Below are 18,535 nucleotides of genomic sequence, written 5' to 3' on the forward strand. Positions count from 1 at the left end.
TATATATATATAAATATATATATATATATATTCATATCTTATATAATATATTGATATATATAAGGGATATAATAAATATATAATGAGTATATGAATATATGAATATTTTAGGGATAGAATGAAGACTGAGATTTCAAAATATGTTTTGAACTGAAGCACAGTGATGCAACTCACAGCTTCATAGCATTGTATGTTGTTGAGAAATATAATAATGCAGGTTTTCACTTTAGTGTGATGAGTGCATTGTTCTGTACTGTGTAATCTGTGATGTCGTATAGTGACTATACCAACAGCTCTTTCTCCTGTAAAATAAAAGTTACGATAATAATCCTTTGAATATGATTTAGTCGTGTCCCAGGAAGCTGCAGTTTGAAGTGTACTCAAATGACTTCACAATTAAACACTGCTCCTAATTATGGAGGAGCCCTACTTGATCACTGACAAATAAATAAAGACAGTATCAATTCTTTCCATTTATTACAGCAACATTGTGCAATGTTTGTCTCTCAATAAAAGAAAATTAATCTTTAAATTGGCATTTTTAAATAGTGGTACATGTAGTGTCTTTAAAAATAAATTGCAGATAGAGAACAGTATCTGATGGTATGAATGAAATATAATAACATCTGCGTTTCCAATTGTTTCAAGTCTGGATGTATGACACTATTTTTTATTATTGCTGTTTGTATTACTGAGTAATTTTTAAACTGACTAGCATGTTTGAGCAATGACAGTGTCTTAGTTTGTGTTAGGAGTGAGGTTCCTTTACATTTGAAGATTATACTACTGTAGTTGTTAAGAAATGTTACCAAAGATACAGTGTTACGAGATTGCCCAAACTATCGATATCAAAGCACACTTGTTTTTCAGTATGGTAGATATTCTTTATATTATCATAAATTGTGAAACATTTTAATTTGTTTCAATATAAATTGAACTGTGCTTTCTGTTTCCTTGTTTTAAAGACAAAGAGAGCTTATTCCTGAAATGCTTACAACAGAAGATGAAGAGTTGGTTTGAAACAATGACTCCTGTCCCCTGGATGAAGTCTTGTCAATGGAAATCTAATGATCTCTTTATTGCCAGCCGCTTAGTCTTAACAAATTCTGGTTCCAATATATCTAGCAGAGAAGTTGACCGAAAATGTAAGCTGCACTACCTAGATATCTTTACTGATGAAAGACTAAAAGCAGAGACTCGAATCATTCTGGAAGGACAGCCAGGCTCTGGCAAGACAATGCTCTCCTCTCAGTTGGCCTATGACTGGTGTTGTGGAAAGCTTATGGATATCCCCATGGTCATCTATCTGCCCTTGAAAATTGTTGATGACATGACAATTATTCAAGCTATCAAGATGTTCTACATCCGTAAATGCATTCCCATTACAGAAGAGAATATTGAGTCTATGCTTAACAGTGGTAAGAAGAAAGTCTACCTCATATTGGATGGGTTAGAAGAATACAATGGTGTAACCAAAGATGGAAGTCCCTCAGAGGTCATGAGAGTAATGTCAAAGGAGAAACTGTCCAACTGCATTGTTATAATCACAGCTAGGACAGATTATACCAAGCATCTACCTCCAGGTCCAATGTTGAAGATAGGAAGCTTTGGTGAGGATGAGAGGAATGAATACATTGAAAAAGTCTTCTCTGATGATCAAACTAGGCAAGAAGATGTAAAGGACTTGATTGATAATGTTCCATTTATTCTTGATCTTTGTTATGTTCCACTACTCTTTGTGCTGTTAGTACATAACATTGATAGATTAGGAAAGTTACAAGAGGGCCAGCTTGACAGGGTTACTCCTTTCGTGAAGGCCATTGTAGACATTTTGTGTTCTGTGCAGGATGAGGAAGGCACCTCGGGTCATCTGTCACATCAGCAGCTTGAATCAATTTGTGACGAGGATGAGAGCAGATCAGAGAGTGCAGCATTTAACAAGCAGGAGGAATATGAAGTAACTGGTGCTAAGACTGCTCCTGAGGCACAATCATCTGGTCACCACAAACATGATTCCACTCTGAAGAAAGATGCCACCATTAAATTTGATCCTGATTCTTTTGCATATCATGCACAGGAAGATGATGTTTCATTTGTTTCATCAGGTTCTGAAAAGGATGAAGAAAGTACATCTGACACTGAAGAGACCTCTTGGTCACTTGATGAATCTACTAGTGAAGAGTATGAGAGCATTTCAGAGAGTGAAACATCAATGGACCTCCAAGATACATATATTACATTGGAGGAACTTGCCTTTAACGGCCTCTGTAAAGGAAACCAACAGCTATTTTGGCAGAAAGACTTTGTGGATAGATGTGTCAGTAATAGCAAAACATGGATAGATGCTGGGTTACTTGTTGTTGAGGAAGGAACTCCATTTAATTCCCCTAGTAGAGATTTTCAGACTGACTCAGGCAGTGAAAGTCCCAAGACTGATTCCATCAGTGATGAGTCACTGAACACATCTAATGTTACTTCAGAGATAAAGAGACTGGTATCCCTTGATCCTGATCTCTCGGAATCTATCAATCAATCAAAAAATAAACCAATATTGGAATCAAAAGAGAAGAAATCAGAACCTTTGCAGAAAGGAAAAGCTGTGAAAGATGTCTCGCTACAGGCTAAATTCCTTCATAAATTAATCCAAGAGTGGTTTGCAGCAAAGTATTTGGCCCGCCTCTTCTGGGGTCACAAATCAACTGAACAACTTTACAAGTATCAATTGTTCAGAGAACACCTGGCTAACATAGACCCAGCTGATCTTCATTATATCTTGCGCTTCACTTGTCACATCTGTCCTCCCAGCTTTCATGTCATTGCCAGTTTTCTAATGAGAGACTTTAAAACAGAAAATGGAGAGATTCCTGATTACATCATGAACTGCATCTGCCTCTGTTTTGCTGAGTATGATGGTTACAAAGGACATAAGGTCAAGGACATTGTCAAAGACATATGTAAAAGAGAATCCGTTAACTTCAGCTCTGAAGATAGTCGACTGCTGCTGAGGTCAAAGGTTTCTATGCTCACCTTTTCTACAAGATCACAGGTAAATTTTGAATACAAATTACTTAGCTCAAATACACAGCAAACCTCTGCTAATATCCTGATATCTGTGATATATAATCTGAAGTGTGCATGAATACTACAATTTCTCCAGTGTCGAGTACAGCATCAATCCGTAGGATACAAAATTCAAGGTGTATATTTCCCCAATTTGTGCTAAAAGCTAAGTAAATCTAGTACAGTATGTTGAGATATTGATGATGTAAGTTTCTATTTAATGTGTTACCTCTTGAAATTTATCTCTTAATCCAGAAAACAAATTTGGTCTTTAGTACAAGATCGACCTAATGTATTCATTCTGGGGATATCATACTAAAATATGAATTGATATACAGGTATATACAGTGGCAGATCATTCTGGGATGTGTGAATTATTTTCAATACAACATCATCATATGCTGAGCCATCTATTTAATTGACAAGATCAGTATATGGTATGGTACACATTTCGTCAATGGTATTAATCAAATGTTGGCTATTAATCAATCCTTAGTGTAATTAGGATATTGTCATGCATGAGACAACTTTCGCTGATTTTTTACACGACATGGGACATATATATTACAAATTTCTTATAGTCACTAGCAAACAAAATGTATCTTAATGTCTCTCATCAGGTTTCTAGTTTTATGGTTTCCATTTGTTATTATTGGGTACTGATTTCAGGTTGACATACTACAATATCTGTGGATTATTCTCCAGATTCCAATCAAATGTCTGAAGCTTTCAGATGTTGTGGAAAAAATTACAGAGAAAGCCCTGATCTTGAAGACTGATGTCTCGCTGAGAGTTTTGAATACCCTGAAGGCTATTGAAGTGAATCGGTGGGACCAGAAGCTTATTGAACAAGATTATGAAGATCTCATTAAATTCATTACTAACAATGAAAAGGTTGAAGTAGCACGGTGAGGACTAATTCAAAGTTTGCAAACCAAACTAAAGCTTTCATTATATGTGATATTGAAAATAAGTTTATATTGGAATGTGTGATTTATAGAGCTAATAGAAGAACATTCAGCAGAAATATCTCCAAGCATTTGATATCTATGAACAATGGGAACCATGTAAACAGTTTGGCTTTCTCACTGCATCATTACTTTTTCTGACAGTCTGCTACAGTCTGCTACATCATAATTTACTCCACTCCTTGCTTACCTGTCTCATTCGACCATGTCTATGGTGAACTGATAAACTATTTAGCACTGTACGCCCTCTACAACCAGTGCTATTGGTCACAGTCAATCCTTCTCTTCCACCCATGGTGCGTAGAAGTATTATCGTGGACAAAGCATCATTTGTGTTTTTGATCTGCATATTATTAAGTATAGAGTGTCATGATATATATCAGTATTTTTTGTCTTAAAATTTCCAGTTAAAAATTAGATATCTGGGTTCACCAGTTCCAAAACTGAAAACAAGCCTACTCAATATTTATAACATCTGTTAAATGTACACTAGGTTGATAGCCTACTCAACATGAGACTTCTAGATCAAAGGTCATTTGAGGTCAGCAATGGTCGAAATATGGAAGTCTTATGTAAATAGGTGATTCAAAGAGTTGGTATGTATGTAACTTGGGAGATTTTTCATCGTACATTTTACTTTTTTTCCTCAGCTTACTATTTCCAAGTCCACCGGTGGCTGTGAAAGATGAAAAAGTTCTTAAAAACTTAAAATCCCGAAACATTTCAGGTAACATACATTCTATTTTATGAATAGCAAGAGCTTGGTAATTAGATGTTACAGATATTTTTATAAAGCTGTTTCATTCTAGTCCTGCTTCTGCATAGTGGTAAGAAACGTAGCTCTGTGAAGCATGTTGAAAAATGTAACTTAAGGCTTTTAGCCTGCAAAATGGTTCTAATTGTATCAACAGTTAAGCGAGATAGATTATGATAATAGCTTGGGCAAGCTAAATCAGAAAACTTCATTTCATACAGAAATAGACATATAAACAGTGATAACAATCATCACAAGGAAGTGTGAAGGCAGCAATTCAAGAAGGTGTTACATTTGTTTTAAGTGCATGGGGGGTATGAGTGTAGAGCCGTAAATTAGATTGGACATGATCAGTTGAGTAAAATATACTACTACAGTGAAATGGATTATGCACAGTTAATTAACTGCATAAGTGCTCTATTTTTACAAGAGGGAAGAAATATTTTAGATAATATCATTGCAAAATGTTGTGGGTTTTCACTAAGTTGATCGTGAAGCAATTTATATTATAAGAATTAGTGCCAATATAACCTGTAACTTTGAAATGTTATTTTATCCTCAAATCAGAGAAATATGGCAACGTATACAATAATGTGTTCAATAAAATATTCCATGTGAGAGTGGCTGAGGGTCTTATTGTTATCTACTTATACTCATTTCAGTTGAATGGATCATTGGAGCAAACTTAATTCACACATTAAATGTGACAACTGGTGAATGGATGGTGAGATGCATTATCTTGTATTTTTTTTTAAATTATTGTCATTCATTTCAGATTGTGTTCTGACATGTGGCCGTCTTTAACATTCCTTTGCTTAACCAGCAAAAACTCCTCTTTGAGTTTAGCTCTATTCTTGATTCTTTCGTCAAGGCAAAAAGAACCTATGATGTGGTGATGGCGTGTGTGTACATGTCTAGGCCTCAGAAGTGGTGACATTGGAATATAAATTTGTGTCACTAGTATTCAACTAATAGTGGACAATAGTCATCCATTGTCCAGACAAGAGGTTGGAATAAAGAGAAATGTCCTTGGGTGTAGCTAATTTATTATTGTCAGTGAATCTCATACTTGGTACAGTAGGTAGGACCCTTCATGAATACTATCCTTGTAGTAGTATTGGCAGGGATCATATGTCATGTTAATGTCAGCACTAGTCAACATTTGAAAACTGTGTAAAAATTTTACTCATGAAATTCACCATTGATGAGTGTCATACTTAGTATGTTTATACTCCTTTATAGTGACTTCTTGGTTGCCACTCATTCTGGGATGAGCAATATTCTACAAAGGTGTCAATCATTTTGGAACACTCTATAGTGGTCAGAAGATGAAATATATATCAGAGAATTGATGCTCTTGTATTGGGGGACTTTCACAACCTATGTCTTGTCACACATTTTATCGTTGCTGTCTGCGGTGTTTTACCTAATCATTTGCGATATATGCTAGAAGTTTATTTAAAGGAAAGTTGTAAACTATCACAATATTTCACAAAGAATAATATATTGCCATTAGCTTCCTTCCTTCATAACAGTTGTTATAGGGCTTATGGTGGATCTAATTTATTCTAAATCTAAACAGGAAAATATCCCTTATTATAAAACATCCATCTGACTTTTTAGCCAACATCAGAAAGCTGTCTGGTCTGGATTTGGGGTCACTTCGTTGTAGATTGTAATATCCTTTGGTGATAAGTGATTATAAAAATATTTTGATGTAATGGCAAATTTGTGATCTTCTAGTCCTGATTAAGTTTTATCGAATTAACCTACATCAGCAAACTCATTAAATAAAAAAATATATAACAAGGCATCGCAAACTCTCTGGGATTTCTGGTTCATGATGTAGTTTCATTCAGGTTTGTATGATTTTCCCCATGAGTATTTTTGTCTTTTCTTGTCTGATGAAATCTTCATTTAGATGGAATTTAGATTACCGGGGAGGATGTCAGCAAACTCTGGTGAGTTTCTGGAATTAATAAGAACAATCAGTTAAGAACTTATAATGTTTAATTAATGAGGATTTCTTTGTTATTGTCAAAGCAATCCCTGTAACTCTACAATAAGTGCTGAAGTACATACAATAGTCTGTAATCACACTTTAAGCTGGCATACATATTTAATTCTTCACTCATACTTGATTTCTGCTGATGAGTGAAGTATCACATAGATTCAGACCACTCGTTTATTTTCTTGTCTTGTGTTGTGTTTTTATGACAATACTAGTCTTTTGAGACTGTGTTCTTCTATCCAAAAAGTGTTATTTCCTTTCACCTCAGATTATTGGTGATTTCCTATGAAATCATATTTGTGTTCTCCAAGTATTAAGAAACCAAAGCTTTATTTTGACAACAAATTTTAGTACATTGAGAAAGTCAAATTATACTGTGCAAAAGAATTATAAATCCTTGGTTAGTAGGACTTCAATGCTATCATAGCATAACGATAGGCATACCAGTCTTTGCAGTAAGATTCACGGTGGTTTTGTCACAGTATGTGCTGAGTATTACATTTTCAAATTTGTGAGCATTATGTAAAGAATTGTAATACTTGTAACAATCTTGCTTTGAACAACATCAGCAACAAATATCAATCCTCTGGGAGTAATTTTAATTTGAGTATTTTTAAATAATTATGTGTAATAGTTTAGCTTGTAGACTTCTGAGTTTAGTTATTTAAGTGACAACAATATAAACTTGGAAACTGATAAACGCAAAAAAAAAGATCAAAGTTTAATGCATATGAGGTTGTAAGATTTCAATATATATATGAAAATTATCAATTTTATAAATGGAGGAATAATAGTTTTGACAAATAAGCAGATATATGTGTCCTCATATACTACAAATACTAGCATAGAAAAAGACCATTAAGGAGACCACTCTTCACTGAAAGCAATATTGTAATATATTCCTGCTGAATGTCCCTGAACTTCTCTGATTATTTATATTGCAGACAACTTACCTTCTAATCCACTGCAAATCGAGCTTTGGGTCAACAAGGATGGAGGAGAGCTAGAGCTTCCAGATACTGGTGTCAGCTTAGAAATACCTCCTGGTGCTCTGGAGAAGGATCAGTTAATCCAGATGAGAATTATTCCATATAATTTCCAGGGTGATCCTGATCTATCATTCACTAGTAATTCATCAGTTGTGGTTGAGCTCCTGCCTAATAACCTGAAGCTACTGAAACCAGTTGAACTGACATTGCCTCACTGCTTGGTTCTCAAGAAAGGATGTGAATGGAAAGCAAAGATATATAGCAGCCATCATGAAGAAGGTATATTCAAGTGCACATGTCTCGCTTTTAAATGTATTTCACCTACACTAATAGGTTAGTTTAGTTATGATAGAACACAGCCTCTTACATTATTCCATCATTGCATTTAATAGACTTTCCTGCATAATACAATCTATCTGTCATATAAATGCAACCTATTAGAACTTTGTATTATTATTAAGAAATGTAAAATACCTTTCTGTTTCATCTGGATTCTTCAGGCAACCAGCCTGTGTGGAGACCTCAGCCGGACACACCTTATGTACTAACTGAGCGAAGTTGTGTGATCAAATTAAAAAATTTCAGCTGGGAGAAATTTGACATCGGTGATGAAATAGTTGAAGGCAAACGTATCGTGTTATATGCTGCTAAAGATCTGTCATCCTCTGGAGGCATAACACATATTCAGGTTGGCTATTACTTGGAACTACCAGGGGGTGAAAAGGTGAGGATCTTCACTTGTTGATATTGGCTGCCATTTGGATTACTGGGAGATAAAATGGTGGGGTTGTGTTGATATTTGCAATAATTTACATTTATCAAGAAGTCAAGATGTGATTTTTGGTTACGATGCTGAGGGTTCAGTAACCTTTGCAACCATGCTGGTGTGTGGGTGTTTGTATCTCAACAAACACAAGTTGAATGAATGTCATACTTGGTAAGTAGATTCCCTTTGGTGTGTAGATTTGCTCTATTGTTTGTGATTCCAATATCATGAATATCAATGAGTGGGCAGGGCATAAAATTATTAAAATGTCATGTTCTCTTCAACCGTTTGTCCTATTAAGTTCATTCGTGATATGGTGATGTAACTACATACTATAAATACATGTTCTTTGCAACAACATTGTTTGCCTCATAAGTATTTATGTTTGGGTTAGACGCAATGGGAAATCATGGAAAACAGCTTGTTAAACACGATATCTCAACAAACACAAGTAGAATCTTGGTAGATAGATGCCCTATGATGAGCAGATGTGTCCTATTGTTTTGCACACCATCTTATGAATATTAATGTGTGGACAGGGCCTGCGATAACATATTTGAATCCTTGCACGAAGGCTCAAGGAATCTATGCCATGGTGATTGCGTGTATGCGTGTGTGTATTTGTGTGAGTGTGTGTGACGTCCTTGGCTCGTTAACACGATAACTCAACAAGGGCAAATTGGATTGAAATCATACATGGTACATAGATGCGCCATAGTCAGTAGATGAACCCTTTTGATTTTGGTGCTCATTTCTTGAATAATAATGAGGTCACAGGCTCAAATGTGAAAATCTCCAAATGCTAATAACACCGCAACCGAGAGTCAGAATTTATTTATACCTAGTATTAATATGTGGTGATATATATTTAAGTTGATATTATGCATACTTATTTAGAGGGCAGGGCTTAAGTTTATTTTCACTCAAACAGCTTGTAAACACGGTAACTGATCAACGAGAAGTTGGATTGAAGTCATACTTAATACATATATCCACCATAGTGAGTAGAAGAGCCTATTGATGTGGGGCTCATTACATGAATATTAATAGGGTCACAAGGTCAAATGTAAACATTTTCAGAATTGAATCATACTTTGTTTGAAGGTGTTGGTAGATAGCGGGTACATAGTAATGTATTAGGGGTCAGAGCTTGAGTTGATTTTTGTTTAAAAAAAACTTGTAAACATGGTAAGTTAACATATTTAGAAGGTAGTTCCACAGTCAGTGAAATAACCTTGCTGATCAATTTAATCAACAATGATGAAAGCTTAGGATTATAATCTCAAATGGCAAGGTATCACGATAAGCCCACTAGCTTTCTGGTTAAAAAGTCAATATCCCTGCAACCAAATGTCCGATTATGATTATTACTTGGCATGGTCATGTAACTACATAGTATGTACATGTTCAGCACCAATTTTACATCATATTTAATGTTGGGTGGGGTTTAATGGGAAAAGGTCAAAAACAGCTGAAAACACGATATCTCAACAACCACAAGTTGAATCAATGTGATACTTGGTAGATACATGCCCCATGGTGAGTAAATGTGCCATATTGTTCTTGCTTCTCATCTCATGAATATTAATGATTGGGCAGGCTTAACATACATTTGGTTCATACTGGTATGTTGGTACATATTAAGCACATTTTCATGAGGTCTTCAACTTTATGTCATTAACATTCATCAAATTGCAAGGTATGGCTTTCAAACACAAGACAAGAACCAAATGTTCCATGGTTTGCATCATTGGCATATTAGGTTTGTCACAATACATTCATGCAATCAACCTTGTTATTTTATTGGGTGCATATCATGAATATTAATCTGAACATAAAATTCATAATAATATATCCCTGAAATAGTATTTATAATTAGCTTCATACATGTACTTGCATAATATAATGAAAATATTGATACTGTGCATGCTTATTAGATCATAAAACTTGACCTCATTAATAGTAATGCTTGTATCTGTTTTTGGTTACTTGCCATAGGTTGGGGAGCACAATATGCATATGTTCAGTATGGTATGTGTGTATGTGACGCCTTGGCTTGTAAACATGATATCTCAAGAAAGATAACTTATGTATATTGTCACATATTTCATAATTAGTGCAATAATGCTATTGTTTTGGGTGGAGATCAAAAGTTATTTGGCGTCAACAGAAGGCAAACCGTGAAAATCTTAAAAATACTGTTTCTCTAGAACCTGAACATCAAATGAGTTCATATAAACATGGTAGGATAGCTTTGGTAATGTAGTGTAAAGATTTTACACTACATGTAGTGTAAAATGTAGTGTAAAGATTTTACACAATTTGGTGTAAGCCAGAGTTCATTTCAGGTCACAAGGGGTCAAAACTTTGAAATTCTTGTAAACATGATATCTTCAGATAGGAAACTGAATTGGCTCTCGTATTTTGTATGTGGCTTGCCTATAATAAGTACAAGAACCGTAGTGTTTTTGTAGGTCAAAGGTCATTTGGGTTCATCAAAGTGTTCACTCTGTAAAGCCTTATAACACAAACCTTGTAAACACGATATCCCAAGATAGGTTACATCACATAGCTTATATTTGGCATTTGTCTTTCTTATAGTGAGTATAAGAACCCTATTATTGTCGGTGGAGGACAGAGGTCATTGGGGGTCAGCAGAGGTCCAAATGTCAAAATATCGAAATGCTTTATCTGGAGAGTTGTACCTTCAAAAGAGATTAATTATACAAGGTAGATTATCCAAATGATAAGTAAAATTGCTCCGCCATTTAAAATAGACGAAACCTCTAAGAAATTCCTTAAGCTCAGGTTTCAGGGAAGATGTGAACGTATGCTGATTTGACTTTCCCATATGTAGTAGAATCTCATTGCTGTTTAAGTTGTAGGTCAAAGGTCAGCTTAGGTACAGGCAGTATGAACTTCAGCCAGGGATAGCTAGTAAACTACACTGGTGCTGCATATGTAATGTATTTAATGGGAAGGGTGTTTCCCTCTGGCTATACTTAGTCACTAAATAGACTTTGTCAACATGATAACTGATTCCTGATACCTTTCTTTATATGTTGCTCAGTGGCGTAGCCAGCGGGGGCGGGAGCCCCCCCCCCCAGTTGAAATGCTCGCCCCCCCACTTCCCCCCAAATGGAATTGACTGAGAAAAAAAACTTGAATGCACACTAAATATGTTGCTGGGCCTATGTGCATATTACCATGGTTTTTATGCAATTTTTATTCTTTACCTTTTACCCAATTCTCTATCTGCGAAATTGGGTGGCCCAAAAAAATCGGAAAATGGAAACGGTTTGGCAATTTAATTAAACGGTCACCGCGGCACTCACAAGCGGAGGCTACGCTCAGTTTATGTTAACATGGTTATCCCTGATCCCTGGGTTGTGTTCCGAAATGATTGACACGTGAGTGACGTGTATGGCAGAATGAATATCACAGTATTTAGAAACAATTTGCATTTTGACTGAAACTTACCAATCGCGATGTGTTTCTTGGGTTAGGTACCTTCAACACAGAACAGTCTGTAGTCTATATACGTTTGTGTTTCCGTAGTGAGCTCATAGGGCGCGAAATACATTGTAAAATTGCATCAGCTAATAAGAGAGGACGTCTTGAATATTTCTTGAAACCATATCAAGGAAAGGATGATAGTCACGACTTAGGGACAGGGGGAAAGAGGCCAAGACTAGAAGGCCCGAAAGGAATGGACGATACTGACGATGCGGATCTCCCAGAATACGTTTTAGCCGAACAAAGTGATAACACAAATTTGATTGAGGAGGCGGATCATGATATGCCAACAACATCAGTTGAAGAACAACGTGCTAAGAAACTTACCCAGAAAAAGACTGCTAGACCAGACGGTAAGCTAATTCCCCACACAAAACTTCTTGCCTTAAAAAATGGTAGGCCCCTAATTGTAAATAAAAGTAGGCCTATAACGTTTAGCCAAGGTCTCGGCCTGTTTTATGGGGGGCGGGCGTTGGGCTGGTTTGCCCACCATCCCCATCTCGCCAAAATTTGAAAAAACGCAAAAATACTCCATGGGCACCACTAGTCACTGATAACACTGACCAAGTATCATGATAATCCAACTTAATCTGTGCATAGGATTAGACACATTTTGCAATTTTTCACATGGTAGCTTATTAGGCTATGCCTCTTTAATGACCCTTGACTTTGACATTTTTGAACACCCCATAGGTACCACTAATCGATAATAACACTGACCAAGTATCTCGATAATCCAACGTAATCTGTAGATGTATTTTGCAAATGCAAATCCTTTCTTTGGCTATGCGCCTGGAAATTTCTGATGATACTGTAAAAAAAAAAAAAAAATATGGCCAAGGGGGCGGTTGCGGTTGTCTACTGCGCCACCCCCCCCCCCTTGGCCATGGGCCTGTGTTAAGCTATAAGACCATAAGAGGCGACCGTAGTGAACCTGACATTTTATATCTCATAGAGAAGACGTTCAAGACGGTGCCCCATCCCGGTTGTTCCAATCATCATCATTTTTAGCTCGCCTCAGCCATATGGCTGGGTGAGCTATTGTGATCATGCATGTCTATCATCTACTTATCTATATGTCTGTTCACAATTGATTCAAATTGCTACTCCTACACCCTTTGATGGATCATAATGAAACTTGGTCACAATGATGACCAAGTGAAGGGTCATCTAAGGTGTTAACAAATTAAAGGTCCAAGGTCATGTAGTGGTCAATTTGGGCCATTTTTTTTTAAATAAGCCAAATGCTTCTCCTCCTAGAGTTTGAATCCGATAATCATGAAATAAAAGAGTTATTGAACCTTTGAGGTACTGATAAGTTTCTATTCAGCAGTCGAGCAGATTTGATGAAACCATATGTAAGACTGTGTTGATTGACGAAGTGTCATATTCACTTCCTTCTGTTTTTCACAGACATATCTCGTTACCCAAGAGATGGACCTCGCCAACCTAAACTCAATGAATATCCTAAAAGCGACAAAGGCAGGTCGTTCATCAACATGTGGTTCGACGACTATCCGTGGTTGGGATACTCAATTTCCACTGTCAGTGTGTATTGCTTCGTTTACCGGCACTTTGAGCTTCCTGGTACATCCGTGGACGCAGCTTACACATCAGTTGGTTTCAAAACGTGGAAGAAGGCGAGGGAAAAGAAGAAGGGTCTTGCGGGTCACGCAAATTCTGCATGCCATAAGGAGGCTTGGTTAGCTTGAACGGATTACAAGCAGATGAAGCAGAAGGATTCCTCGGTTCGGCAAATGATGAGTGACGCATACCGAAAAGAAGTAGACGAAAACCGCGAGTACATAAAGATACTTGCGGATGTTCTCTTGTTCACTGCGAAACAGAACATAGCACAGAGAGGTCACCGGGAAGGAACAGATGCAGACAGCTCTACAAACCGGGGGAATTTCCTGGAAACTTTGCAACTTCTGAGTACACGCAATGAATTGCTGGCTACAAAATTGCCTCGTTATCCCAGAATGCAAAATGCACCTCCCCACAGCTACAAAATGAAATTCTGGGAATGTTGGCAGAGACGGTGAGGATGGAAGTTGTAGAAGAGGTAAAAGAAGCAGGAGAGTTCTCAATCATTGTAGATGAGACATGAGGATGTTTCAAAGACCGAGCCACTCTCTTTAGTTATCAGATATTACTACTAGGGTTACGTCAAGGATTGATTTGTACTGTTCAAAGCAGCCGAAAAGCTGGATGCTATAGGTCTAAGCGGAAACATCATCAAGTGCTTGGAGTCTTTTGGCCTTAACTATAAACAACATCTTGTGGGACAAGGCTACGATAGTGTTCCGGTAATGAGCGGAAAACACAACGGTGTTGCTCGGATCCTCCGGAATGAGGCAAAATATGCCTTTTATGTGCACTGCCATGCGCATCGTCTCAACTTAGTTATCGTTGATACTGTCAAGGGCATTCCAGACGCGGCTGATTTCTTCGCTCTGCTTGAGAAACTTTACGTGTTCCTCTCACGATCGTACGTCCATTCCAAGTACAAGGGAATTCAGAGCGATATTTTTCCAAACGAGACACCGCGTGAACTTCCTGCATTGAGTGACACACGATTGGCCTGTCGGTACATTTCATGCCGCAACGTTAGAGATCGTCTGCCGGCAATATTGAAGACGCTAGAGGAAATTTCACTGGAGGATAACGCAGAAAGAGCAATCGATGCGCGAGGTTTGCTGGGCCAGCTCGATTTCTTCTTCGCTGTGATGCTGACTATTTTTTCCACTATACTGCAAGAATCCAAAGGGCTCTCCGATATGCTCCAGAACCCGAGTCTAGACCTAGCAAAGGCAACAGACATCGTGGGTAACTTCAAATGTGGCCCAAGGGATATGAGGTCCGAAAAAGACGCATTTGATGCGTATTGGGAAGCAGCGTCAGGCCTTGCGACTTCATGCGAAATTCCTATCGACACCGAGCACCGACCAAGACGGCAAAGGCGATTGCCAATACGGCTACAAGACAGCGTGGTAACAAAGCGGTTAATGGCAGAGGAGGATACGTCAACTACGAAGGAGAGCATCAAGATACACATGTTCTATTCGATCGTCGATACCATCACCGCGGAAATGAACAAGCGCTTCTCCACAGAAAACTGCCAGATCATGAGAGGGATCCAATCACTGAATCCAGAGAGTATATAAGGATTTCCTCTCAATGGAAATCGTCGAACGGTTTGGCCAAGTGTTCGATGTGAGCATGGAAGACCTCAAACACGAGGTTCCGCAAGCACAGAGACTCCTCCAGCGTTCGCTAACACGGGAGAGACGCCACCACCCAACCTTCTGTCGCTGACATCGTTTCTGGAGCCATGTCTTTGCAGAGCTGTTCCGCCTTTGTAAAATTGCCATTGCGATTCCGGTATCGAGTGCTGGATGCGAGCGCAGCTTCTCAACATTGAAGGTCATCAAAACCTATCTGCGGAACACAAATGTCAGACAGTCGCTTTAGTGATCTCTGAGTTTTACATATCGAGAGGGAACTGTCCGGGGGGATCAATTTGGACGAATTCGTCGATAAGTTCGCAGACAGTCATCAGAACAGGCGAATTAACCTTCGCTAGACTGTTTGAGTGAGCCCTAGACAGTGCAAAAGAAGGGCCCGAAGGGGGAATGATAACATCTTTTGTTGATGGGGGGGGGGGGTTACACTCCCAGGCAAGTCAGATATCATGCTGATCATCTTTGAATACTGACAGAAAGAGACTTGTCTATTCAGATTTTTAAAGAGAATTATCGATGACTTTTTCGGTGATCTGTTTTATCGTTAATATTACGATGGACGGCAAAATAATTAAATGTGTAACTGAAACTAAGTTTCTTGGTATTAATATTGATAGCAAACTTTCTTGGAATAACCATATTTCGTCAGTATGTAACACTGTAGCAAAAAATACTGGTATATTATCTAAACTGAAATATTTCCTCCCACAGCATGTCCTTAGAATGCTATATCATGCTACATACTAGTGGAATATTCAAGTCCCTAAATTTATTAAAACTCGGTGATATTATAACAGTCAAGGTTGCTACCTTTGCTTACAAAGCATGGAATGGATTACTGCCAGTCACTTTTAATGACTTTATTTGTAGTAACAGAGTCTTACATAACCATCACACAAGACAAGCCGACAACGCTCATTGCAATTTTTACCATAGTAACATAGGGAAATTCGGTCTTCGAAACAGAGCAATACAAATTTGGAATGATCTATCAAAAAATTTGAAGTTCATTACTTCAAAACCCACATTCACCAGGCATTTGAAAAAGGAGTTCATTAACTCGTACTAGTAATATTTAATCTTTTCACGTATCCATCTCAGCGTCACTAGGATATTATTACTGTATATTTAATCATTACGTATATTCTGTATTATAAATATTTGTTCATTTTTCTTTTCTTTTCTCCCAGGGAGTCTCCTACCTTGTTAAGTCTTTTATGACTTTTTAGGAGACTTCCTTTCCCTTTGTACACAATTGGCGATAAAACAAATAAATGAATTAAATAATACCTATGTGGAAATGACATAAAACGTCAGCTAACTAGAGTGACCATCTGTACCCTACATTGCTGACACAATACCCGATTTGCCACAGTTTGTCATGCAAACTGTTTGGTATGTATTTTGTACTAGCTTAGTCTGCCCCACTTTCGCCCCACCCCCATTTGCCCCCCCCCCAGATGGAAAAGTCTGGCTACGCCACTGATGTTGCTGCATTAGTCAATTGATAATTCCTCCATTTTGGGGGGAACAAGTTCGTGAATGGGTCATTCCATATCAAATCACCAAATTATGGAGTTTGTTGTAGTTTGACATCTTTTAAAACGTCCCAATTAAAATATCCATTTGGATAAGGACATATGTTTACATGTAACACTAATACACACTGCACATGTACGCCCAGTACATGTATGTATGTACTGAACACACTGTACATGTATGTACTGGTTGATATTCATTTTATAGTAGTCCTCTATTTAATGGATTAAACCAGAACAGACAAGTACATTGCAAATAGTATTTGTTTATATGACATAAAAATCTGCACAGTATTAAATTTAATGACCTTGAAGTACAATACCCAGGCTCAAAACATGTGGAACATCAAAACAGGCATAAACGTTTTGTTTTTAAAAATTCCAAACATTGAGGATTTTTCATGTCAAAATAAGGCAAAACACCCTTCTGATTTTTTTTTGTACAAACAGGGTGGTAATATATCTTTTCCAGAAAAAATCATCAAATTTTTTCAACATGAGGCGTTTTGAGTTATTGGCTGTCAAAGACGACCTCTTTTGTACACCTGAGTAACTTTACAACTTCATAAATTAATATTGAGAAAAGCTACAAAAGTTGTTTAGGTGTAAGAACGTTATACTTATAATTAAAGTATAAAACTCTGACAGCTCTAACATAGTTACTTCAGTAAAATATTGGCATCAAAGCCCCTTCCTCATGCCGAATAGCAGCATGAAATAGCAACTTTGGAGCTGAACAACTTCCAAATACATTATAGGAAAGCATCGTAATAATTATTTTGTATTGTTTGTACTATACATAATGACCTGAAAGAATCAAGTACCCTGAAGCAGTGTTTTTGGAGCAATAAATTAATAAAATTATTAATAAATTAATAAATTGCTTAAAGTATTTGCACACGACACCATTCTTTATTTTTGTATCAATTGGGTCATTGCCAGCCTTCTGTTGAGCTCAGTTCAAGTGATATGATTAGTGTACCCCACCCCCACCCCCTTCGCCCCCTTTCCATACGTGGTATGTGTCGTATGACATGATTCGTCACTACTTTGTTCAAACTAACTGTTGACTGATATTGTTTCCAAAATGGAGGTTACTACTTCTATTAAGGGGTTCCGTATTAACATTCCCCTTGAAGTCATAACTGAGCGCTGTAACTTAAATCGACTAAAGCAAGTGTGATATCATGGGACCGAGTCAATGGGCTGTAAGTGTGTGATTTCTGTATTAAACATACTGTTAACTCAATGGAAAATGCCCATTGCTTACTGTGTAAAATTAAAAAGATCGTTGAACCCTCATTTTTGGAAAGGATGAATCAAGAATGATCTCAACAGGATTTATGTTTGTGGTAAGATAGTAGATACTTTGCTAATATATACACATGTCCAGCTGACACTCAGATAAAGTGAAAAGAATGCCAAATCAAGCAGTACTACTACTTGGAGAGCACCATCCTGCAGAACACTCAGTTGTTTCAGATAGTGTCTGGAGGTGGGCGAGATATAAAAACGGATGGCACCTACAGTTAGGTGCTAAATAGGTTCATTCATTGAGACACACTTGTCCAAATGATAAGTCTGGTGAGAACTATGCCTTTCGATGCTCTAGTTCACATATTGATAACTGTAGCATCTTGTCAACTGTTTCTTCTACCCCATTTTTGCTTGTTTTCTTCCTTCTCTGT

The 18,535-nt window shown here is 37.3% G+C and overlaps 2 protein-coding genes across 27 annotated transcripts in view; both read left to right on the forward strand.

Moving 5' to 3' along the window:
• LOC139977164 (uncharacterized) overlaps positions 1-18,535 on the forward strand; it is a 371,700-nt gene that overhangs the window by 154,194 nt on the left and 198,971 nt on the right. For 22 of the 26 annotated variants that reach the window (XM_071986354.1, XM_071986371.1, XM_071986377.1 and 19 more), the window contains exons 6-12: positions 966-3,046; positions 3,766-3,968; positions 4,679-4,755; positions 5,445-5,506; positions 6,704-6,743; positions 7,738-8,061; positions 8,283-8,506. The exons of 1 other annotated variant lie outside the window; for it this stretch is intronic. In XM_071986354.1, the coding sequence (XP_071842455.1) occupies positions 966-3,046; positions 3,766-3,968; positions 4,679-4,755; positions 5,445-5,506; positions 6,704-6,743; positions 7,738-8,061; positions 8,283-8,506 (3,011 nt within the window). The remainder of the gene's footprint in view (positions 1-965; positions 3,047-3,765; positions 3,969-4,678; positions 4,756-5,444; positions 5,507-6,703; positions 6,744-7,737; positions 8,062-8,282; positions 8,507-18,535) is intronic. 3 more of the 26 variants (XM_071986363.1, XM_071986362.1, XM_071986364.1) reach the window with 3 other exon arrangements.
• LOC139977198 (zinc finger MYM-type protein 1-like) lies at positions 8,513-18,535 on the forward strand. Its single transcript, XM_071986442.1, has 2 exons — positions 8,513-12,417; positions 13,478-18,535. The coding sequence occupies exon 2, from the start codon at positions 14,377-14,379 to the stop codon at positions 15,229-15,231; it is 855 nt and encodes a 284-aa protein (XP_071842543.1). The 5' UTR covers positions 8,513-12,417; positions 13,478-14,376; the 3' UTR covers positions 15,232-18,535.

The sequence above is a fragment of the Apostichopus japonicus genome, chromosome 12, assembly GCF_037975245.1.
Source record: "Apostichopus japonicus isolate 1M-3 chromosome 12, ASM3797524v1, whole genome shotgun sequence".
NCBI lineage: Eukaryota > Metazoa > Echinodermata > Holothuroidea > Aspidochirotida > Stichopodidae > Apostichopus > Apostichopus japonicus.

What these genes read in the sequence shown, in the direction of transcription:
- LOC139977198 (XM_071986442.1), top strand. Translation starts at nt 14,377, where the DNA reads ATGAGCGGAAAACACAACGGTGTTGCTCGGATCCTCCGGAATGAGGCA.